This window comes from Balaenoptera ricei, chromosome 20 (assembly GCF_028023285.1).
Source record: "Balaenoptera ricei isolate mBalRic1 chromosome 20, mBalRic1.hap2, whole genome shotgun sequence".
NCBI lineage: Eukaryota > Metazoa > Chordata > Mammalia > Artiodactyla > Balaenopteridae > Balaenoptera > Balaenoptera ricei.
In genome coordinates, this window is record NC_082658.1 from 61,187,611 (window position 1) to 61,213,308 (window position 25,698).

The 25,698-nt window shown below is 51.9% G+C and overlaps 1 protein-coding gene across 1 annotated transcript in view; it reads right to left on the bottom strand.

The window, feature by feature from the left end:
* Window positions 1-5,955: 5,955 nt before the first annotated feature.
* CDRT4 (CMT1A duplicated region transcript 4) overlaps window positions 5,956-25,698 on the bottom strand; it is a 33,531-nt gene continuing 13,788 nt past the window's right edge. Inside the window, exon 2 of the mRNA XM_059906447.1 lies at window positions 5,956-6,413. Coding sequence (XP_059762430.1) covers window positions 5,956-6,413 — 458 coding nt within the window. The remainder of the gene's footprint in view (window positions 6,414-25,698) is intronic.

A 25,698-nucleotide genomic window follows, 5' to 3' on the forward strand; every position in this document is an offset into this window, starting at 1 on the left:
GAAATAGGCCACTTGGTATCCCAGTGGCAATTCTGGGACCAAGAGGGAGGTTATTGACACGGGAAGGGAACGTGGAGGTGGCTCCAGTGCCTCCAGGATTAAGGGGGAACTGGCCCTGGATTCTGAGTTAACGGGCATGCGCTGAGATCCATGTTGGAGATGGAGCTGGCCCTCACCAGGCAACAGCGTTCAGATTTAGGCTGTGGGCCTCCCAAAATAGAGACTTCCAATAGAATTGTAATTTACTCTGTTGTGCTTCTGCCACCCCCAGGCCTTCAGGGTAGACTTGCTGATGCGACAACCTGGGAGAGCCGTGCTTTGAGAAACCACAGGGGGACCCAATGGCTGCGCTGGGGAGAAGTGGGACAGCAGTGACCTGGGACCGTGGGGCAACTGCTCTGGAGTGAGATGATGGCCAGGGTGACAGGGGCCCCGAGGGGCGGTTTTGTGAGCTACGCAAGCATTCCTCAGAGCTTCCCAGAGAGCATCTGGGCACTCCCCATGGGCCTCAGGAGGGAGGCTCAGACCCAGGATCCGAGCATTAAAGAGACCTGCTTCTCCTAAAGTTTGTGGAGCCTGGGCCATCTCGGTTCACTTCTACCGCAAGGAGCCTGAGTCACTTAAAACAAGCGTCATTTAATTTTGCAATGGCAAAAAAAATAAATAACAATGAAATTCAAATGGAAAGGAAGGCGGGGGAAAAAAAAAAAGGAGGGAGAGGCTCTGCAGACAAGGGCAGAAAGAGGAAGGGCGTGGAGCAGGGACCCTGCCATTCCCTGGGTTGAAACGCACCCCCTGCCCCGGTCTACAGAGGGACCTCCACGAACCCGGAAAATCTGGTGGAAAGCATGGAAAGCCAGAACTGGTCTCTTTGCTCCGAGACCTGGGGAAGTTGAGGTGAGGCTCAGTGGGCCAGAGGCCAGATGCTGAGGGCTTGGGCCTGGTCCCTGCCCCGGGTCTGGTGGGGGAAACACAGGGGCTAGGGGCCTGCCTTGAAGCTGCCTCGCCAGCCCTCCAGCCAAACAGGCAGGAAGTGAGTGGCCTGGGTGAGCAGCGTGCAGATGTGGGCGCTGCCTGTGTTGCTTCGTGGGGCCGGGAGGGAGAGGCTGTGGCCTGAACCTCGGCCCAGCCCGGGGACAGCTCCATGGTGCTACAGAAACAAACAAGACAGCCAGACAAGCATACACTGAAGGCAGCTCTGCAAAGTTCAAAAAATTCAGCAGGCCACTAAACTTCAGTTTGGCCAAAATTTCGCCATGACCTCACCGCTTTTCATGAGCAGCTGCCCTGATACTAATCCTGCTTCCTTCTCTAACCCCTACCTCATGAGCCTGGGGAGGGCACAGCAGGAGCTCAAAGCAAGAACGCTCTCACAGAATCCTGTGCTTCTCTGTAACACCCCTCGCAACTGCGATGCGATAAAGTGATTGTCCAGTGTCTGCACCGCCAGACGGAAGCCTGAGTGTCTGCCCTGCTCACGGCTGGGCCCCCAGCAGGGCACCTGGCACGAGCCAGCACCCAGCGCATATGTGTCGGGTGCCCTCGATCGGCACGGCTGCAAATGTGGGAAAGGGAGAAACTGTTAGGTCTATGAAATTTTGTCCCTTCTGATAAAGCCCGGAGGAAATATGTGTAATTAACTTGGAATTCCATCAGATAGGCATGGATTGGTCGTTTAAAAGGACAGACTGACTAGATGTTACATTTTAGGAGACTGTGTCTCCAGCTCCTCTATCCCTCCCATGTCCTACAAGGAAGGGCACGTCCAAGGTGCCAACTGGGTTCTTTGTTCGAATCACACTATCAGGACCAGAAGGAACTTTACAGCAAAGGTGCTGCTGCTTGCCTCAAAGTTTCTACACACCCCGGCCGAGTGGTTTCTCCAGCCTCTGGATGTTACAAAAGAAACCACCGCTTCGCCATGCATTCTGTTTCAGGTGTCAGGACCTGGTGTTGTAAATCATCCGCTCAGTAAGTAATTGAGCCCCAGCCGTGTGCCAGGCTGTGGGCCGAGCTCTGGGAAGGTGACCGTGAGCAGGACTGACCTTGTCCAGCTCTCACGGCACCTCCAGACCCTCCCTCCCAGCTCTGCTGGTGCAGCGGCAGACGGTGAGTTGGCTCTGGTGGATGGGTCACACACGACGGGCTTCTAGTGAAGCCACTGCCTGACAGATTCATTGCTGAACCTGAGGGTCAGCAGCCACAGGCCGGACACACCTGCCCTCTCGAGGACGCGCCAGCAGGACTGCCAGTGACGAAACCGAGGAGGAGGAGGAGGAGGGGACAGAGGGGGAGTGGGGGAGGGGAGCCGGGTACAGGGGAGGCAGCCTGGACATGGGCTTGAGGGCCTGGGTTCCAGCCCCAGAGGGGCTCACTTCCTTCAGGGTCAGCTAGGAGAGCAGACAGAAGCCTCTAGACAGTGAACGGACGTAGACGCGCTGCAACACACCAAAGTGTGCGCACAGGTGCTGGCGCACGCGCGGCACTCGGAGTGGGCTTCCTTCCAGCCGTCACTGCCTCTGGAACCAATTCCTCTCTGCACAAACCCCTCCAGACTGGCGGGTCCGCAGAAACCAGGCCGACTTGCCCGAAGCGCTGTGCTTCTCACCTGCCTTGTCTACCAAAAGCATTGGAGGGTCCTGGGTGGCTGAATAGTTAGAGCTGCAGAGGAAGTGGATTGGTACCACGAGCTCTGCCGGGCCCCCAGCCATAGAAGCTTCCTAGAAAGGCCTCAGGTGGGGTGGGAGTTTTTATTTGCCCTGGAGTAGAGAGCCTGGGAGAAGAGATGGGGGTCTCGGCACTAAGCCCAAGGTCATTTTCACGACACTGTTTATCCCGCCCTGTCCCATGTGGATATCGGATCATGGTCAGGACCAAGGCACAGAATATGGGGTGGCAGGGGGCCCCACCTAAAGCTGGGGTGTTCCCGAATCCCCTGCCAGCCCTGCCTGCCCTCACCCCCACCCCTACTGCCCCAGAGGATCCCTCATGCACACGGCCCCGCCCCGCCCCGCTGGTTTAGGGCACTGCAGTGTGATTTTCAAGTGCCCAGGTGGCTGGCTGAGGCGCTGGGTCCCTGGTAAGAGATGCGGGTGGGGAGGGGGTAGTGAAGGAGGAAGAGGGAGGGTTTCCTGATTATTTGACAAACACAAACCCAGGCCTGAGCTTCAGTCCGGGCTCTGACGACATCAGCTCACAGTAAACCCCAGGCCCCTGTTTACTTCCCCCTCCGGCTCGCATCCCGTCTTATCTGTGGCCCCGATAACCTGCCACCCCTGCCCGTCACTCCAGAAGGGAGGGGCTTCCAAGAAGCTTCTAGGTACGAATGACTCAGCTAAAGCTGAAAAGAGCCGCTCGGTCCTGACGGGCACCCTGGCCAGCCCACATCTCACAAAGCACTTCTACGATCTTTTTTACCACCTCTGCTGACACGTGGAGCGAGGCTACGGGGCTGGGACTTTGCTGCAGGTCTCCGTCTCCAGGGACACGGAGCCAGTCCCTGGTTGGGGTCCCTGGGCTACGGGTGACTTCTCCTCCACCTCCCGGGACCCCCACCAAATCCCAGGGGTCAAAACCCCTACCTCGGGGTACCCAGCTTTTATCCACGTCCTAAGAAAAGATGAAGGGGACTGTGGGGCAGTCGCGCCTCCTACAGTAAGGTCCTCCGGCGCACGAAAGGAAGAGGAGGATTTGCTGTCAGTCAAGTCCATGGGTCGCCCAGGCCCCTGGGTTTAGGCCTTCCCCCCGCCCCCCCCCCCCCCGCCTCCCTTGCCAGGTGGAGGGCTCCCAGGCCACCGCCAAGCACCCGGCCCGCACCCACCACTACTGCAGCCTTGTTTACACAGTCACCGCCCCAGGGACCTGCGAACCCAGCTTGGCCTTGAGGGGACTCCCTCCTTTCCAAGGAATTAGACTGTTTCTCTCTCAGAAACTGCCTCAGGAGACCACGCGTCTGGACCGCAGTCACAGACACAAGCCATTTTCATCACAGCATAGAGTGCGGATGTCCTTGGCTCCTGCTTGTGTGGTTGACAGGCTGAGAATTAAACTAATCTAAACAATACTATCTATAAAACAACTATTTGTACGTAGAGAGTATATGTGTGTAGAAACTATCAAACACCTAGAGATTTAAAAAAACAGAAACAACAAAAAACCCAAAAAACCATGTAACTACTCTGCCTTCAAAGGAATTGAAAGAAATCACCCCAAATCCCTGCAAACACGAACACAATGAGGATCTATAATCCATAGCTTCCCAAACATACTCTGGCTATAAACCCCCATAAAAGGATACAAGAGAGAAAAATTCTCGTTGGGAATTTATCACCAGCCTCCATGTCTATAAATGTTCCGTGGACCCAAATACAGTCATTCAGATTCACTGGAAATCACCTATTCTTTTTGCAAAAATTCATTCTGGCCAACAGCTGGGAACCCAGGAATGGGTCTTGAGCTCCTAATTCGTGCAGCTTCTACACAGCTCACAGCAGCCAGCGTGGAGCCCAAACGTTTCTACAAGACTCTTGGATGCAGTGAATGCGTTCGTAGGGCAAATTCAGCCTCTTCCAGCAACTAGCACATTGCATCCTCTAGGTCTCCGTGAGGGAAACAGGGTGAGTATTAACTGCTTCACAAATATAAGCAGAGAAACTCAGGTGAGGGCAAAGAAGAGAGATCCTACCAACGAAGCCATGCTCAGCAGACAAGCCCCAAGCCTGAGGCCGTGTGGTCTGCCTGTCATAACTCGATCCTCTTTGTGTCTAAAGACAAAGTCTTCTGCGTCCAGGCTGAGTACAGCATCGTCTGCTTTGAGGCCAAGTGGGAACAGCTCAGAGCATGGGTGGACCAAGGCCAGCTACGTCTGACAAAGCATAGCTGGGGTCCAGCCGGGAACCTCTCCCCCAGCCAACTAAGCTCCACAAGCCTTAAAGAACTACAGGGGAGAAAAATCCTCCATTTCTCAGCAGGGGACGCCCGGGTCGCCACTGCTACTTTGTAAACCCTCCAAGGAACAAACATCCCAATACCAGGTCCAGGTGCCAAGTGGGGCAGCAAGGTGGGATCGCCCAGAACCCCACCGGGCAGGTAATGAGCTCATCTTCCCTTGGCTCCAAGCCCATCCTTTTGCACTCTGCTTTGAGATGCAGGGTTTGGGATCCTGCAAATCACATTTCTGCCCCCCTCCCGGTGAGGCTCTGCCCATCAGAAGAGCCAGAGGGAGTCTGGAGGCTGGAGGAAGAAGAAGGAACTCGCTCCTGATTTGCTTCCTGTTTACCTCTGTTGGCTTCCTGTCGCTCTCTGTTTCCCCCAGCAATTCTCGTTCACTCGGACGGTGTCAACTCCTTCCAGAAACAAATATTTGAGTCCCATTTTGGTTTTCCCAACAATCTCAGAACGAGCTTCGGGGTGTCCGTCAGCCAAACAGCTCCCCCTCCTCAGAGGCGGGGCTGCCACCCCCAAACGGGTCTCCTGCGAGCTCAGGGCACCAGCGTCTGGGATCTGAGATGAGCCCACCTGCCCCTTCTCCGAGCGTCTAACTCTTAACGAGCTCACGTCTTCTCTTCGTCCCCCCAGCCTGCTTCCTGCGGGCGCCGCCTCCATCCACATCTCTGTGCCCTCTTCCTGCCTTTGCAGCTAGCTGGCTAGAAATTCTTTCTATCAAAGGATCTCTGGTGTGATTGCTGTCTCCTGCCTGGACCAGGACTGATTCACCCCCAGCTGGGTCCTAAGCATCTATGGCAGGATCTAGAGCCTGGGGCTTCCCACCCGCACACGACTGCACTGCCAGACGGGGTGCCCTCACCCCCTCCATGGCCCACATTCCATCTGGTTGATCTCAGCCGACCTCTGCCCGAGCAGAGGCAAGTCCCAACGCAAAAGCCGTCACGAAATGTGTGGCAAATGGCCCTTAACTGCTGTACAAGCTTGGGGGGCGGCTGCAGGGACTCCCCGTTAAACGTCGGGGTGTTTCTCCTCGCCGGCCAGCAGTGGGCGGTACGGAAGCATCCTCGTCCTCGGCTTCCGGGAGAAGATGACCTTGTTGTAGTCGGCGGTGGGACTTGCCCTGGCATCCGCGTGGAAGCGGGTGCGCTCTGGAACCACGGGGGGACCCGTGGCCGACGTGGGGAAAGGGCCCCACCCCGAGGGCGCGGTCTCTGACCTCACGTCCTTGAACGTCATGCTGCCTGAGGGCTTGGAGGACTTTCTCCTTTTCGGCTGGACGACGCTGGGAGGCTCGCTCTGCCTGCATGTCGGCCGGCTCTCCTCGGCCGTTTGCAAGCGTTCCAGGTCTCTGGCTTTGCTTTTCTCAATCAGTCTTTTCACCAGCGGGGATGTGTACGTGACATAGGCGGGCCACAGGTCATGTTTCTCAAGCAGATTCACCGGAAGCCCGATGTTTTCTGTCAGTTCTACCGGCAAAGAGAAACACGGGCAATTTAGAGGCACTCGCGGCCAATGATTCCATTCTTTAAGGGTCGGAGGGTATTGGAACTACATGTTGGATTTCTCCCCGTCATGCGTGATAGCCCTTCCACCCCCTGTATTCAGTGGGAATAACATCATATCCGAAGTTGGGAGACATGGACTTTCCTGGCAGTCCAGTGGTTAAGACCCTGTGCTTATCGGAGAACGGATTACTTTACAGGTTCATCCGCGAACATTGGCAAGTGCCAGGGAGTGTGTCCACTGCCTCCTGCCAACGTCCAAGGACTAAGAGATCGGGTGGCTTCTGACGAGGTCACGGGTGAGGTGGGGAGCGGTGGCCGGGAGACCCCACTTTGAGAACCATCGGTCCAGGGCCACGCCACTCCACCTCTGTGAGCACTGAACCCCGGGAGAGCCTGGGAAAACACGGCCGCGGGGTCCCGCCCCAGGGATGCAGACTTCACAGCAGCTCTGGGGACCGGAGAACTTGCATTTCTAAGTCACTCCCGGGCGCCGCTGCTGGTTTGAGCACCTACTGTGCGTGGCCCTGGTTGAGGCTGAATAAGCTCTAAATCTTTCTTTTGGCTGCAACATACACGAGGACCGGCTTGTGCAGGTGGGAAACACGGCCCTAAGGTGAGCGACTGCCACACTTTCCACCCCTTTTCCCTCCTCATCGAGGAACCACTGTGGAAGGCAAGGGAGCAAGCTTTTGACAGGGGTCACCTTCAACGCCACTGCATTTATAAGTAAATCACTCCCAATGTCAGTGTTTTATTATAATATACCTGACGAAGCATAGCATCCTAAAGATTCATTCATACTCTTAAAAAAAAAAAAAGCGAGTTTTTGTCAAGCCTAGTCAGATCCAGGCCTCACGGACTCCTTACTGCTAAGTCTTGGTGGCAATCTTTCATGACAATACGTTTTTAGAAGAATTCACAATATCATTTTTCTGAAGCTAGGGAAGAAATAATGCTCAAATAGTCCTCTAAGCTAGAGAGAGTTTCATGTAATAATAATAATGATAAAATGGAAGTTGAAGCATCTTATGTCTCCTTCTAAGACCTAGAATCTCAGAATATCAGGCCATCCATTCCAAGTCCCCAGCAACACAGAGTATGTCATCCAAGGGGTCACCGTCCTTGCTTGCCCACCTCCAACCAAAGGGAATTCCTGGCTTATCCTCCACATTTGTAGGGCTATTAGAAACGTGAGTACCAGGAGTCCCCTGGCGGCCTAGTGGTCAGGATTCGGCGCTTTCACTGCCGTGGCCCGGGGTTCAATCCCTGGTCAGAGAACTGAGATCCCACAAGTCGTGTGGTGCGGCAAAAACAAACAAACAAAAAAACATTGAATTATACAATAAAAATAAGTGTATTTTTTTTAAGAAAGAAAGAAATGTGAGTACTTCTCCCCATACATACAACAGGATTAATCAATCATGTCAGACGGTGGAAAAATGCTCTGAGCCGGCGATATTTGGGGGATGTGGGATCATTCATCCTTGCTTCTAAGCCTCTAGTTTATGAGCCCTGAAGCTTCAAAGAAGCCCAGTTACTAGTGAATCGTTTGTTTCAACAGCATCCCCCTCAGAGCCCCTTGCCCCATCCCGCTGCCCCCATAACAGCCTCCATGGTGATAGGACAATTCCACAGACTGGTAGGTTTTCTCACACCTGCCGATGCAGAGACTAGGATACTGTAAAATCAAGGGTGGGAATGTCCGAGACAGCCTCAAAACTCACGGGGAGGACTTGTTTAAAAATCAAAGGAAAGGGACTTCCCTGGTGGTGCAGGGATTAAGAACCTGCCTGCCAATGCCGGGGACACGGGTTCGAGCCCTGGTCCGGGAAGATCCCACATGTCACGGAGCCACTAAGCCCATGCGCCACAACCACTGAGCCTGCACTCTAGAGCCCGTGAGCCACAACTACTGAGCCCACGTGCCACAACTACTGAAGCCCGCACGCCTAGAGCCTGTGCTCTGCAACAAGAGAAGCCACCACAGTGAGAAGCCTGTGCACCGCAACGAAGAGCAGCCCCCGCTCGCCGCAACTAGAGAAAGCCCACGCGCAGCAACGAAGACCTAAAGCAGCCAAGAGTAAATACATAAAATAAATAACTATAAAAAAAATAGAAAATCAAAGGAGAGAAATAGTCGACGTTAAGTCTGAAGACAAGCTGTGGGCTCTGATAATTTCCTCCAACTCTGGCACGCAGGGTCCATTCTGTGTCCCTAGAAATGAAACGCAGACCAGCGGTCCCCAGACAGAGGTAGCATTGCCGGGGCAGGAGGCATGACACTGAAGGGGTTTTCTTGTTTCTCCTTCAGGCACGAAGGCCCGTGTTCAATCCTCTGGGTTTTCAAGCCCAGTTCCTCCCACCCACCCCCCAGTCTCATATCCCAGCATCCCCAGAATCTAGTCTGATTGGCCGGGTTTGGCCCAAGTAAGGAATGACACTTGTCTGGAACCTGATCTGTGACCTGGATCATGTCTCTTCACTCCGTACGACCTTTGTTATCTCACTTACGAGATGAGGACGAGCTCCTGTCCTGCTTCTCTCACAGAGGCGTGGTCGTTATAATAAAATGTTATAATAAAAATAAAGTGCTCCTACATCAGTGCCCCCATTTTCGCTGCGTGTGGGGATTACTGGGGATCTTTAAAAAAATTCAAATACCTGGCTCCGCCCTGCCTCCACCCCCCCACATTGTGATCTAATTGGAATAAGATACAACACAGGCAGCGGAATTAAAAGCTCGATTCTAACGTGCATCAAGGTTTGGGAACAGCTATCGTAGAATCTAAACCAAAAAAAAACCACTGAAGATTTATAGGGTTTTAACTATTTCAGAGATAGGAAACAGGTCCAGGAGGTCACTTCAGTCCTTTTAAAGTTCTAAGGCACAGATTTAAGAATTTACACATTCAATTCAGACTATATTCAAGGATTCTTTGTTATGTATGTTCAGGACTGCATATCAGTGGGCTTTAAGCATTTTAAAGGACCCTGGAGCATTCCCACCACCACCTGCCTATACGGGAATCACTGAGACCAAAGAACCAGTGTCTTAAAGTGCTGAGCTAAGAACACTGGGGCTGAGGATGGTGCTTTGGTGCAGAACTAATTCACGCTCTATCTGTGGCCACAAGCTGCATCCTTATCTCGGAAAACCATCCTGCAAAAGGATTTTGTGGGTTCCAGGCAGGACTGATTGGATAAGTGGGCACGAGTGCACCCCACTCAGACTGTTTGCCCCACAAATGCTGTGAAAGTAGTGCTGTTTGCACACCCCTGACGGGCAAGACAGTAACTTACTCCAGTGTTTCCTGAGCTGTGCCCCCAGAGAATGCAGGAATCTCTCAAGATGTTAAGAGGTGTTACTTAAAGGAGGGGAAAAGTCCATGGCAAAGACCACCCTCTAAGGCTGCATATACTGTTTAATCCAGGGGGCCCCATCCACATAGTCCGTGTGGTTTTGCAATAGAAATACAGCAAGCCTGTCCGCAGTCCGGTTGGCTTGAAAGATGACGTGTTAAATTCCTTTAGTGCAGGAATTTCAGAGCCTGTGATAGGCTGACTTGTTCTGTAACTCTCCAAAGGGAGACTGGGATGCAGCATCCCCTAACCTCATATGACCAGGGAATCATTCATTCATTCATTCATTCACTGGGAAGGGCATCTCAGGGAACTAGTAACCAGGGAAACGGTTGGGAGAACTCTGAAACGAAGTCCTCGCCAGCCCTTGTTTTGGAACCCTGAGCATCAGAGAATGTTCTGCCATAAGTGGACAGAGGGACAAACTTGCTCAGGGTATAGCTGGGCCTTCAATGACTCACTTCCTCCAGAATCAGCCTCGGAAGGTTGGCCTCACGAAGGTGCCCATACCCAGAAGAGCCAAGCCAATGCGAGGGCCCAGCACTCCCTGGAAAGCAGACCCACTTCCCTCTGTCCTCTCTGCTCTGCCCTAACCTGCAGGCATCTTGTCTTGCTTGCGTCTCCTCTCACTTTCCTCCCTGAACCATCCGGGGAGCTTGTCTGGCCCCCGAGGGAGAACCACATTTTCGCCAACAGGAAGCTGATGCAGAGCTTCTTTTCACCTCTGCGTGTTACCCTCCTCAACCTCCTGTTTCCTCCCCTGCCCACTCTTTCCTTATCTGCCCTCTGGCTACTACTCATTTATTTGGGGTGAAGAGGAAGCTTCCACTTAGGCCACAAGGGCCTTGGGAGGCTTATCTCTAGGAGCTGGGCATGAATCAACTTGGTGCCACGTGGGGTGTCTGTGCTGATCTTCATCCCAAGCGGCGCCCCCATCTTACAGGCCGAGGGTACGCTTTGACCCCCTCCCCGCACTTCAGACCTGGGGAAGCCCAGTGCCCCCGACAGACCTCCCGTGAGCGCCACCTGCATCACGACTCTCTCCACCTCTTCACCCTGCCCCGTCCCCAGAGGCCATGGAACTGATGAGCTCCAGGGGGCCTCCACGAGCGCCAGCCCCCATCACGACTCTCTCCACCTCTTCACCCTGCCCCGTCCCCAGAGACCACGGAACTGATGGGCTCCAGGGGGCCGCCACGAGCGCCAGCCCCCATCACGACTCTCTCCACCTCTTCACCCTGCCCCGTCCCCGGAGGCCATGGAACTGATGGGCTCCAGGGGGCCGCCACGAGATCACGATTTGACGCTAGGGAGCCCTGAGAATTCCAGAGCTGTTGACGCAGAGGGGAGCGGGGTGGGGAGGGGCAAGTCGGTGTCCCCTCGCCCCTCACTATGGGACAACGTGCTGGCCACCTTCTCTTCCGCAAACACACACACTCCAGGGAGAGGAGGAACAAGCCCATTACTGAGCTCTGTTAAAAAGCCAAGTCGCACATGACGGGCAGCTTTGGTAGCTGATACACACCACGCCTCTTTCTGGGGGGGGGGGGCAACGATCTCCAAGCACACCATGGGGGGGGTGGGAGATGGGAGTCTCATGAGAAGGGACGGTCTTGTAACACAGACCTGGCATCACCGATTCACCGTTGTGGCGGGAGGGAGGGGACACGCCGCTTCTTGAGAACCCTTCTGTACCCTCCATATTCTCTAGTGATTATGCACGGACTTTGAGGGACACGAAAGTGGAAACAGAGTTCAAGTACCCACGGCCGCACGACATCAGTTCACTCATGCACGCAGGCATCCCACAAACCTACGCCGAGCTCCAAACACTGCACTTCGAAGAGGTGCGGGTCCCGCGCTCACGCAGAACCCGCTGGGGGTGCTCCATGCTCACCTCTTGCCTCAGGGGGGTCTACCCTTCTCAGTGCCAAGGGTCCACAAGGCACGTTCTTTTCCCATGCTGACAACAGATCAAACAAGACTAATGCATGCCACCTGAGTCATCAGAAACAAAAGCAGAGAAATTCCTGTAGAGACCAGAACAAGTCCCCTCGGCCACCCTGCAGACGGGTGTCCAGTGCCTGCACGTACCAGGCCCAAAGCAGAATGAGACCGAGCCTTGGTTCAAGGGGCTCCCTGCCCAGTGAGGAGACAGACCACAAGCTTCCTAACTCAGCCTGGGTGGGGAGGGATGGCAAGAAACAGGTTCAGGAAGAGATGATGATCGTGCTGAGTCCTGAAGGACGGGGGTGGTGGACGGCAGGCCTCGAGGGTCTCAAATCCCGAGTGAACTGCATCTCTGCTCGGAGCCCACATTCCTCTCTGTGTGCGGATCACACCGGCTGTTTCCACGCGGCATGGATTCTGCATAGGAACCGCGAGGCTGAGTTGGCTGGATAAACACTTGACAAACGCGTTACAGGAAGAAGCATTGGGCACTGGGTAAAACTACGAATCTGAATTTTATATTTATCTGAGGGATGTTCAATTATAAATACTAAAATTCCCACTTCAAGATGTAATACAAAGACCCGTTAGGCTAAAAGCACCCATGGCCGTAAGTGTCTAGAGATCAAGTTTCAAATTTTTTAATGTAATTTCCAAAACAAGCCCATCAGGCCTGATCAGAGGAGAGCTTTTCAGTCTTTTCCTTCCGTGGCCGTTTTGGGGCAGCCGGGTACACTGATAGGCTAGACCGCTAGGAAAGAGATGAAAAAACAGGCAGCAAGAACTAGCCCTGCCTTTTCGTCCTCAGGAAACCAGACATGAAAGGCTTCAAGCAGTTTGTGCTCGGAGACCCTGTCTCTGCCTGACAGCTGGCTCAGGAGTAAAGGGACCATGAAAATGTGTGGATTCACAATGTGTAATCAGTCAGAAAGAGGATGTCCTGCTCCTCGGGAACAATGAGGGAAACAGACAGGCATCTCCCAGGGCTGGCCGCAGTCAGTGGGCCCGGCCACCCCCTTTTACGACGCTCAAAGCACTAGCAACCCGGGCCAGTGTTTGCTTTGAAGAAGGTGACTTGCTAACTGCTAACATTGGTTACCTTCAGGTCAGGGACCAGGGGACCAGAGAGCGAAGGAGGGAATTCAAATTTCATTTCACCCCTTAATGAAAAGTGTGAATTTTTAACATGGCATATATTAATTACATTTAAAATATCTTGGGGCTTCCCTGGTGGCGCAGTGGTTGAGAATCTGCCTGCCAATGCAGGGGACACGGGTTCGAGCCCTGGTCTGGGAAGATCCCACATGCCGCAGAGCAACTAGGCCCGTGAGCCACAATTACTGAGCCTGCGTGTCTGGAGCCTGTGCTCCGCAACAAGAGAGGCCGCGATAGTGAGAGGCCTGCGCACCGCGATGAAGAGTGGTCCCCGCTTGCCACAACTAGAGAAAGCCCTCGCACAGAAACGAAGACCCAACACAGCCATAAATAAATAATAAATAAATAAATAAATAAATAAATTAAAAAAAAAAAAAAAAAGTCTCCAAATGGTTCTCCTTGCACTCAGACTAAAAACTAAGTTCCAAAAAAAAAATTTGTTAAAATATCTTTAAGAAAAAATATAAAAGAAATCTCAAGCAAATCCTAGAAACTATGCTTTCTTTTACAAAACAATATTGTAGGTAATAATTAGGAGCAAAATTTTATTTTTTTATCCTTGTATTAATTTGATTTTTCTGCCTGTTTACCTGTATATATTTTTCTTAATTGGGGAATTTTTCATAAGGCCTTGTTCCACCTGATTATTTTCTTAAACTTTGCTTTAAACATATTAAAATCCTTCATCTTGTTTAAAAAAAAGAAGTGACTTGCATTTGAGACTCTGCCTAGAAGCAAAGAACTAAAGTGGCTGTGGCTGCCTTCTGCAGGGTTCAATTATCCCACCAACACGTTGACAGCTTGGCCTCAGTGTCAGGCTTTATCCCAGTTCACGCCAGGATGTGAGAAAATCCAGGCATCACACTTTGCACCTAACTCTTGGGTCACCCGTAAACACAAATTGCAATGAAATCAAACCCCCAACTGTCTGGGGTGAGTTGTCCGCAGCTGAACCACAATCTAGATAAACCACCCTTGTGAAAATTAAGGGTTTGACTTTGGCTGCACCTTGTCCTGAATCTCTTCATTCATACTCAGCAATAATTTCAGTCCTAAAACAGCTTACAAAATGGAAATGAAACAAAAGGAAGATGCGACGTTTGGGGATGAAGCAAAGGAAGGAAAGCTGCGTAGATGGATACTTGGCACTGGTAAAGTTGGAAGATGGAGTGAAGGAGGCTGGAACCAAAGCCGTGCAAAGACGACCCTGTTCAATAACTGGAGTCCCACACTCCTTCCCACATCACCAGCCCCACGTTCACTAGCAGACTGTGAGCGGGAAATAGAGCAAATCATCCCCTTTCCCAGAAAAGCAACTCAAGGCATATGTCGTGTCAATGATGGTCAGCTGCATTTTGCTGTATTTCTTTTTCTTATTCTTTTCTTTTTTTTTTTTGGCCAAGAGGTTTTCGGGATCTTAGCTCCCCAACCAGGGATCGAACCCAGGCCCCTGCAGTGGAAGCACAAAGTCCTAATCACTGGCCCACTAAGGAAGTCCCTATTTGTATGTCTTCCCATAACGGGAATTATAAATCAGCATTAGAGAAAGTTTGGAAATGCTATGTTTTAATCTCACAATCCCATTACCATCACACGACTCTGACCTATGTGCTCTCACCTAGTTCTAACATGGTTATGGGCACAAAACGTACTTTCGTCTTTGAATCCACCCTTGCGGTCTTAGAGATTCCTCTGCTTAGTCATCCATCAAATGAATGAACCATTATTAATCATATTATTATGATTAATTATATTATTAATTATTATATTAATCATATTATTAATCATATTATTAATTATTATTATGATATTAATATGAATTAATCATATTATTAATCATATTATTATGATATTAATATGAATTAATCATATTATTAATCATTCCTCCGTTCGTTGTTTTTTTTTTTTTTTAATTAATTATTTATTTATTTATTTTTGGCTGTGTTGGGTCTTCCTTTCTGTGCGATGGCTTTCTCTAGTTGTGGCAAGTGGGGGCCACTCTTCATCACGGTGCGCGGGCCTTTCACTATCATGGCCTCTCTTGTTGCGGAGCACAGGCTCCAGATGCGCAGGCTCAGTAATTGTGGCTCACGGGCCTAGTTGCTCCGCGGCATGTGGGATCTTCCCAGACCAGGGCTTGAACCCGTGTCCCCTGCATTGGCAGGCAGATTCTCAACCACTGCGCCACCAGGGAAGCCCCTCCGTTCGTATTTTTAACTTTAGCCACTATGAGTGATGAGCAGTGACTGTGAAAGATGAAGAGCTCCTGCTTTTATGGTGCCCTCCTGCTTTTATAAACCTGTGCATCGCAAGGTGCTCGGAAAATGTTGGCCACTGAAGGTTTCTGGTCCCCCAAAGTTCTCAGTACCACCAAAGCCCCTCCCCTCTCAGTCCTGGGAGGTGGGTAGTGTCCTCCCTGATCCCCTATCCTCCCTGAGCAGCAGGATATTTGCCACCACGGTCTCTAGGGTTCCTACCAGCTCCAAGGCCCATCGTTTACTGCAGCACATTCCACACTGATGAGGCCAGAAGCTAAAACAGAGTCTGTGCGCGACTGGCAAAGTGAAGCCGACTTCAGGCAGGAGAACCACAGCTAAAGCCCCAGATGCCACCGTCATAGAAGGTCAGGGAAGAAGTTAGAGAGAATCAGCTCCCTGAGGCCAAGACCAGCTGTACGCAGGGAAATTGCCCAAAAAGCACGCTATGCTCTGTGAGGCTTTGTTTTGGGGGTTTTTTATTTTTGCACAGATATTTAGGTTTTTCCTTTAATTGAAGTACAGTTGATTTACAATGTTGTGCTAGTTTCAGGTACACAGTGATTCTGTTTTATATATATGTATATATACATTCAACTGAATATAACAGTTTTATATATATAACAGAATATATATGATGTATGTGTATATATGTACGTGCATATACATATATGTATGTGTATGTGTATGCGTGTGTGTAAATATGTATACATGTGTGTGCATACATACATGTATATATGTCTATGTGTATGTGTGTATATACATGTGTGTATATGTATGTGTGTATGCATGTGTATGTATATACTCATATATGTATGTGTGTATATGTATGTGTATATGTGTGTATACATGTATGTGTATATGTGTGTGCATGTGTATGCTCATGTATATGTGTATATATGTGTATGTATGTATGTACACGCATATATATACACAGATAGATTTACATACACATATACACACGCACACACATATATGTTATTACAAAATACTGAATTCCTGTGCTGTGTGATGCTTTGTTAAGATTGGATGTGCTAGCAGGGAAACAGCAATGGGATCAATGAAAAATACTCTCTAAACTTTCAAGGGGTGGGTCCCTAGGGCCCCAGGCATAGGAGCCAAGCGAAGGCCACACAACAACCCTCTCCGAGCCAGGAGGGATGAAATACTCCAGCCGATGGTCCAGACACCGTGCGACCATGGAGGGAATGAAAGAACTTCAAAAAGGAAACCAAGTTCCTATAAAAGCACAAGGAGCACAGGCCACTTGGTGAAGGGCCACCAGCCTCAACTCCCCGCCCCAGCCCCCCACCGTGACGAGGCTGTCCCAGCACGACCACAGCCAACAAAAAGCACAGAGGCCCTCAGTGAGGTCCCTGAGCCATCAAGAAATTGTCGAATTGTATCCCATATTTTCTACTAAGAAAGCAAGGACGTGTGGGAAAGATCCTTCCACAGTTTGCACGTTTCCTCCACACTGTGCGAGGGAGCAGGGACTTGGGAAGGGCAGAGCTGGTTCTCTGGGAAGTGACCGAAAAGAAGGGGGGCTCGTTGGCTCTCTGAGTTGATTAAAGGGGTCCCCTTTTGCTCTTGGGCTCTCAGCAATCTTCTAAAAATCAATAACCCAAGTAACTCATAGGTACAGGTCCCATTATAAATTAAGATGTTGGCATCCTGAATGATGATTCATTTTCTTTTGAATTTGGTAAAAATTAATCTTTCCACCTGAGCCTTATCACTCTGTATCCTCACTTCCACGGGGACCTTGACAATGAACCAAAACATGCTCCTGGGACCCATCTCTCCCCTGAGACTAGACCCTTGTTTCTAACTGCTTATTAAACAACTTCCTCTAAGCACTTGTATTTCCATCAAATTCAAACTTGTTCAAGACTGAAGTCAGTAGCGGTTGCCACCCCACAGGTCCACAGACACCTCCTCTGTCTCCACACCCTGTTTCTGTCAACGGCATCAGCATCCTTCCCGATGCTCAAAGTAGAAACTCAACTCCTCCTTCCTTCTTTCACCCCAAATTCAGGTGCCAAGGTGACGTCCATCGCTTCTGTGGCTTGGCACCTCATCTATCTGCCGAGTCTTCACTCCAGCCTGACCCCCTCCCCAAAGTCCACATCTAGATGTCCTAGCTGCCACACCTACATCTTCACTGGTGTGTCTAATAGGATCTCAACGTTTTCACGGCTCAAAAGAACTCTTGGCCTTACTCCCTAAAACGTTCCTCTCTAGTCTTTTCCATCTCAGAGAGAGGCACCACCATTCACCGAATTGCCCAGTTCAAAAACTGGGGTTGGGACTCCCCTGGGGTCCAGTGGTAAGATTCCGCGCTTCCAACGCAGGGGGCGCGGGTTCGATCCCTGGTCGGGGAACTAAGATCCCACGTGCCGCAGGGTGCGGCCAAAAAAAAAAAAAAATCAGGGTTGCCTGATTCCTCTTGCTGCTTCGCTTAATACATGCAATCTATCACCCTGCCCCCTACCCACTGCCCCCACCATCACCCTCTCCCATTACCTGACTTCCCGACCTCTCCATCCTTAGCCGAGAATCAACAGCTGCCTACCGGCTCACTGGTCTCCCTGCTTCTCTTCTACTCTTGTTCCCTGCTAGGCCTTCTCCCCAGGGGACCCAGAGTGATCATTTGTAAACATAAATCAGATGAGATTATCCCGCTGCCAACACTCCAATGGCTTCCCATCCCACTTAGGACACAAGGCAAATCCCTTCCCTTGACCTACAAAGCTCCCCTTGGTCTACCACCCCCCACCACCCTGACAGCCTTCACTGCCCCCGACCACAGGGGCCTCCTTCTCGCCTCAAACACACCAAGCTTCCCACGTCGGGGTCCTTCTCCATCTGCTCACCCTGCCTGGGATGCACCTTCCCTGATTTTCGCACGGTTTTTCCTTCCTAGGAGTCAGGACGCAGCTAAGTATGCATTCTTCAGTGACGACTTCAGGATAGCCTGAAACAGCCCGCAGTCACTACTCTGGCTCCCGTTCTAATCCTCTGTGTAGCACTATCCCTGACTGACACGTCTCATGATTTACTCATTTGTTTATTTTCTCTGAACCAACTAGAAGGCAATTTCCACAGAACAGGGATTTCACCCATCGCATCCACTGCTCTGTCCCCAGGCACTTGGATCGTTAGATTAAAGGATGTCACTGCAGTTGCCACAGCAATTTCCCCAGAATCTCTAAGGATTATTAGGAATCCAAACACCAGGCAGCTCCCCTTGTACAGGACCCAGAGGAAACCATGAGCTGGCTGACTTGATAACAGCCACGACGAGAGGTCAGATGGCAAAACATGGAACATGACCTAATAAATAGGAGGAACAGACATGGTGCATGGAAAGGCCTCGGTTTACTTCCCAGTGCTGTCACTTACTGCCTTTAACTGGGCAAATCACTTCCCCCCTCTCTCGGAGCTTTAGGTTTTTCCATAGGCAAAGTGCGAATGACACCCCTCTCCTTTGTAGGATTATTGTGAAGACTGAATGAGGCACCGCATGGGAAGTGCCCAGAAAAGAGCAACAAGGCAGTAGCTTGGGGCCACCAAGTCCAGGGTTCAGGCTTCACTGAAACCCTGTCTAACACGGAAAGTCCACGGGGCCTGAACGGACCAAATTCCAACTCAAGCTCTACTCCGATTTTCCTCAGAACCTCCATTTCCTTTCCCACCTGGTCCAACACGTGCTCCGTCCCCTGTGCACCTACCAGACATGGCAGATGTCACCACCGCCAGACGCGGCAACTGGGGGGTCGGCTATCTGCTCTTAGTGGATGAAATGGCCTTTTCTTCCCTCAGAATGATTATACATTTAGACGTGTGGCCCCCCTCTCTAGTCCCTTTGTCTCTCCTTCCAGGACTTTTCCAACGACACTTCTTCTGGGAGGCCAACCAGCCCCCTAGGTGGGCTTACGCCTGCCCCTCCTCTGTCCTCCCAAGTGTCCTATCTGTGCCTCATCTACCAGAGCCTTTTATCCCATTGTGATGACTTGGTATAGGGGTCTCTCTCCCTGGGCTTGCTCACCTCGTTCTGACCGCCTCTGGTCCCCACTTCTCCCGCATGGAAGCTTCTGAAAGTCCCTGGCATGGCTCATTTCACAGGGTTTCTGAAAAAACAGTTTGAGGAAGGCAAACTGGCAAAATATACTATCATGTAACTACCATGGATGGTTTGAGGGAAAATGAACAGTTGAATATACAGGAAACTGTTGCCTATGGTTAAAAGAGAACACAGGGAGATCAGCTCGATGGTTTGTGACCACCTAGAGGGGTGGGATAGGGAGGGTGGGAGGGAGGGAGACGCAAGAGGGAGGAGATATGGGGATATATGTATATGTATAACTGATTCACTTTGTTATAAAGCAGAAACTAACACACCATTGTAAAGCAATTATACTCCAATAAAGACGTTTAAAAAAAAAAAATAGCAATGATCAGTTCCCCAGAGATCAAGAAAGAGGTCTTTTGAAATCAGGGAGAAATATTGTGCTACTCGTTTCAAATGAATCTTTCTAGGCACAAATATACACAAATAGTGCACAGCGACCCGTAACTGCCATCCACACAGAAAATATGTGTGGGTAACATGCCAGGAAATTCTGAGGTACTGACAAAAGGAGTTTTTGTTGAGTCAGAAATCCAGTTAAACAAGGGCTTTAATGTGTGTCTTTGGCACGGTGGAGGGATGCAAGGAATACTTTTGCAAGCCGGGAACGGGCCCTCCACGGCGTGTGCTGGGTGGACGCTCTCTCCCAGCGAAGGCCCGGCCCTGCCGACCCGCCCTCGTGCAGCCTTGCCGGAAAACCAGCTCTCCCCTTGCTGCTTTCGCGTTTCTGTGATCTTATTGTGTGTGTATTTCAATATCTCCGGAAGGCGACATACAAGAATTAGCCAAAGTTCCTAACGGGACGAGGCTGCCTCTGAAATCACTGTTTGGAGTAAAGCATAGAATTAAGACCATGAGTGCAGGACAGGCAGCTGCTGCTCAGCTGTGTGACCCGAGACGGGGTACCTAAGCCTCCTGAGTCTCAACGATCTCCTCCGTAAGACAGGGTCAGGGACAGGAACTCTCCTGCCACGAGGACGCTGTCGTGAGGTGTGTCGTGTAAAGCACGGCGCACGGGGCCCGGGCGCACGTGAGGGTGACCGGTTGGACTGTTCTCACCCTCGTTAACACGCAGGACTGCGACATCCGCGAAGAGGATGGAGCGGGGGAGGGGGCAGAATGGGCTCAGGGTGGGGGGCCCCCCACACAGCTGCTGCCACACTCCTGTCCCAAAGTCTCACTCATCCCCCATATCCGCCCCACTCCCAACAGCTCCACTTATACCATCTGCTGACGGAAAGGACGCCCTCTGGAGGTGACCCCCGAGGCCGGCAGCTCTGAGGCATCGGGGGTCCACCTGCAGCCACGTGTGTTCAGATGCACAGACAGGTGTACAGCCCTGAGCCCCGGGGGTGAGGAGGGGTCTATGACCTACACACACACACACACGTGCACATGCGCACGTGAACACACGCCCCATGTTAAGTCTGTGACATCCCTGGGCGTGCCAGCTGGGTGACCCTCAGCTTCGACACCCCTGGTCCCAGCGGAGCCCCGTTTCTCTTCTTGGGCCACCGCAGCTCCGGCCTAGAATGACTTAATGAGCAAACCAGGGCCAAGGAGTCTCGCCAGATTCCTGCTGGGAAGAATCTAGAGAACTGGGTATGCGAGCAGCTTAAAGGGGAAGCGGAGTGTTTGTTTTAATTTTACTGGAGTATAGTTGATTTACAGTGTTGTGTTAATTTCTTCTGTACAGAAAAGTGACTCAGTTATCCATATATATTCTTTTTCATATCCTTTTCCATTGTGGTTGTCCATTCACAGAATACTGAATGGACCTAGAGATTATCATACTAAGCAAAGTAAGCCAGAAAGAGAACAACAAATCCCAACTTCACTTCTTCTGTCCAACCTTGAGCAGGTTACTTGATTCTTCCGTTTCTCTGTGAGAAACACCCTGCCTCAGGGGATGTTACTCAGATCCAATTAATTCAGGTAGAAGGATTTCATGGCTAGTAAGCTCTTTCTAACCATCTGCTTTTGTAGAGAAGACCAGGAATCCTGAAATAATGGTATAAACTTCCCTCTCGGGTGTGTGACCGGGGCTCGTGTTGGTAACAAGAATACGATGTAACATTCGCACCCAAGGCAAGAACTAGATAAGTTCCAGAAAGAGTAGCAGTGTCGCAGAGCTTTATCCAGACAGTGGCAGAGACCACAGCGGGGGTGGCTGGTATGGATGCTGCCTGAGGCTCATTCGCTTTCCTTGGGGTGGAGGTGGGACGGGAGGGGAGAGTGGAGTGTAAGTGTAGCCAGTTTAGAAGCTCAGAATCACTGGCCCCTGAGAAGTCTTTAGAATGCTGTGTCTTACCCCCAGGAGGAGCAAGGGTGACCGTGGAACTCGTTTCCCTCTGCCCCTCACAGCCACGGGCTTATCAGAATAAGTGTGGGGTGGCAGAGCCCATGGGCTGAACAGACTCAACCGCAACTGGGCCCACAGGCCTCGGTAGGCAGCCTCCCAGATGGCCCCCAAGGATCCCCCTCCTGGAACTCACATCCTCTGAAACCCCCTCCCCCTGCATCTAGCGACTCACTTCTAACAAATAGAATGTGGTCAAGTGATGGGACACCACATCACAGATTAGGTTATACAAAAACCTTGGCTTCCATCTTGAGCTTGCTCTCTGTCTCTGTCTCTCTCTCTGTCTCTCTCTCTGTGTCTCTGTCTCTGTGTCTCTGTCTCTGTTCAACTGAGGGAAGCCAGCTGCCCTATTATGAGCTGCCCTACAGAGAAGCCAGAGGCAAGGAAGTGAGGGGCGTTTCCAGCCAACAGCCAGCAAAGAACTGAGGCCCTTAGTTCAACAACCTGTGAGGAACTTAATATCGTCAATAACCACACGAGTGAGCTTGGGTGGGGACCCTCCCAAGTTAGCCCTTTGGATGGGACCACAGCCCTGGCCAAAACCACGACTGCGCCCACCCCCATGGAGAGACCTGGAGATACAGGCACAGTTAAGTCTCACTCAGATTCTCGACCCACAGACACTGTGAGATAACACGTCTGTTTTAAGGAACTAAGTTTAGGGGTAATTTGCTACACAGCAAGAGATAACCAGTACAAGGCCCTTATCAGACTTTCCAGGAAGGATCCTAGTCCTGAGACTGAACAGAGATGTGGAATCTGCCAGCCATGGGAGCAATTCCTCTGCATGGTTCCCCCTTCCGCTCTGCCCCTGTCTCGGGGGGGACAGTGCAATTCCTGCTACAAGGGAACACATGCACGTAAAGGATTCATGGCTATCAAACACCACGGAAATGAAGCCATCCTCCAACAAAGCCAGTTTCAACAAGGCCATCTCAACACTGTGGACACACTGCTGTGGCCGGAGGGATCAGGGTCGGAGTGAGGGACGGGGCAGGGTGGAAAGCGGGGGCTCAGAGATGGTGCCAGGGTGCTTTTCCCGCACATTCTTGAGAGGTTCAGGAAGCAGAGCTTTTAGTGGTTTGTTTTTAAGACCAAGGAAAAATGACTTTGGCATCAAAATGGCTTTGTGAAAGCAGCCAGATTATAAAGTCAAGTTCTATCAAGCAACTGTTTTATCCACCCCCCTACATAAATACTGTTTGGGCTCTGGACCTGGGTGGATGGCCACCCATCTTTCTCTCCTACTTGTGCGTGCATGAGCGCACGTGTGTGTACGCACACACCCACCCACTCACACACACACACACACACACACACACACGTACGCACACCATAAAAGGGATTCAAGAGTAGGATTCCAGGGTTTGAGCGCACAGGGTGAGAAGGCCGGGGGTTTCAAGGCCACCACCTGCCCCCTGCCCGACGTGGATTTGGGCTCTTCCAGTTCAAGAGGCTGAAGGGCAGCTGCCCCGAGGCTGGGGCTTCACCCAGGACCCCACAGAGAGCAAGTCATCGTCAATAAAGAATGAAGGAACGGGTTATTGTGCTCGAAGGGAGGAGCGCCTTTATCTTTGAATTGATCCCGTTGGTTTCCCGAAAGTCTCTGTATCTTCACTAAAGAGAAGAGAGTCTCCACGGCCCTGTGTAGTTGTGTGGTCGTCCTGCTCAGTAATAAACGACTGTAATAGTCACAGGTTATCACAGGCACCTACCAGCTCGGTTCTGAGACCCGACCAGCTGTGTTGGGGTCTTTCCAGCCCAGCTCTCTAGGCCTCATCTCACTAGATTTCTCTATGAAAATAAGGGTTCCCCGCCTCCCCCCCCCCCCACAACCCCCAGTGCTGACCTCTTCCCCACACAGCATGCCAGTTTCCCAACATCCCACCAAATGAATTCCTTATGAGCCCAACTTCTGGGTTTATCTTAGCTGAGAAGACACAGCAGGCCCTGGCCTCCAATACTCAGCTGGTTCTCCCTTCCCGCCGTGTTTCAGAAGAGAAAGCTCACTTTGCCCTCTAGGGCGGGAAATGCGAAAGGCAGGGCGCACAGCTGGGGCGAGGCCGCCACCAGCCCCTCGCGGGCAGGCGCAGCGCCCACAGGGTGGCTGGCGGTCTTTCCATCCGCCCATGGAAATTCTAGACACAGAAGGTGCCCGGACGAGCCTGCTTTCACGCCCTTGCCAACTGCCGTAAACCTGCTTCTGTCCCATTGGAGTTGCGACATGAAGCCAGAAATCTGGAAGAATTTAACACCCAGTCGGTTCAGACAGAGGAAAACATTGTTCAGAGTCAACACTGGAATCCCTCCCTCATCACCCAGGAATGTAGAGCGAGCGGGGAGGAATCAGCAGCTTCTCAGCGCGGCTCTGCTAGGGCTGCCACAGCGGGAGGGCCAGGAGGGGCTGCGGTCCAGCCGGGAGCCCGGGGTTGGGGGGCTTCTCCCTTCCCTGCCTCAAACCTGGGCCTCGGCTCCAGAACCCCCGTTGGCCGGCAGGACCCTGCCCGCCTGCAGAGGCCTGCATGTCTGTAAACTTGGGAGGGGCTGGAAGAGGCAAAGGGGGGACGTGGTGGAAGCCAGAGGGGCTCAGGATGCTCTGGGACTTTCCATCTCCCTCAGCTGCGCAGGCCGTGAAAGAGTCACTTTTCCTCGAGGAAGAAAGGAGGCTCTGTGTGCACGGCGAGGGCGCAATGCCCGCAACGTGGGGCCGCGTGTGCCGGGCGGGCTGTGGACGCCGGCATCCACCTGGCTTTGATGCAGCCTTGACGGACTCCATCTCTCAAAAGCCACAGGCCGGGTCCCACCCCATTTCCTCTGGCCCTGGGGCGGGGAGACGAGGGACTGGCTTTCCCCAGGGCTACATGGGGGTCCCAGGAAGAGGGCACTGTGTCACCACGTCCCTCTGCCTAAAATTCTGCCTAAAGTCCACCCGCGAACATGCAGGCCTCACCTGAACTGCTAACGTTTCTGACAGTCAAGGTGAAGGAGGAAACCTGCGAGTCGGGAAGGCTTCAAGAAGGTGCAGAGTCCGAGGACGGCTGCTTCGTCGCAGGAAGCTCTGGTGGGGCTGCCAGGGAGCTCAGGGGCAGCAGCAAAGCTGGCGACGGCCGCCCTGCGTGTCCCTGAGCCTCACCACAGCCCTCACCCCCCTCTTCAGCCCCGGGGGATCCACAGAAGGCATATTTAAATGTACTTACTGATGCCTCCCACTGATGCCTTCCCTGCTCTCAGTGAGCGTATGACCCAGCCCAGAGGTCACCAAGGGTGGTCCAAGGGCCAGCAGCTGCATCACCCAGAAGCTTGTTAGAAATGCTTTTTCCCTGGTCCACCCTGGCCTAGTGCATTGGAAACTCCGGCGTGGGGCCCGGGGACCCGTAGTTCAACAAGCCTGCCAGGTGACGCTGGCGCCCAAGAAAGTGCCCATCTGCCGCTTCCCTCCCGCTGGATAACAGAGAAAGGCTGAAAGGTTGATATTTGCTCCCGGGAAGTCGGAGAAATGGTGTGTGAATGTGTGTCTAGATTCAAAACTGCTGCACCAAACTCTGGTGTCAGTGGAAATTTTGATTCCAGTTTTAGAAACACTCTTTCCACCTCAGTTCGATCCCCCTTTACGGGTGGTTTCTAAAACTTTACTCCGAAGCGGGTTCTAAAACTTTACTCCGAAGCCGAGGCAGGAGCAAGAAAACAGTGGGATTTCTTCTCGCTTGGAGCACCACCAGCCCTGGGCCATAGCAGCTCCCCCCGGAGGCCACTCTGAGGGGCTGGAGGCCCTGCTGCCCCCGGGGCTCCCGCCTCACCCAATGCTTGATGGGCAGCAAGGAGGCGATACAACCAGATTCTCTAACTGAGCTGATCTGTAAATTGAATTACCAACGGATAAAGTAAAATTTCATTCGTCCCGCTGGCAAATGACCCCCATGTGGCCAAACTCCATCACCTACGTTGTAATTTGGTACTTGGCTTGTCTGTTGGCAGCAATGGAACCCGCGGTCTCTCTTGAAACTCCCCCTTCCCTCAGCCCCATCCCTCCAC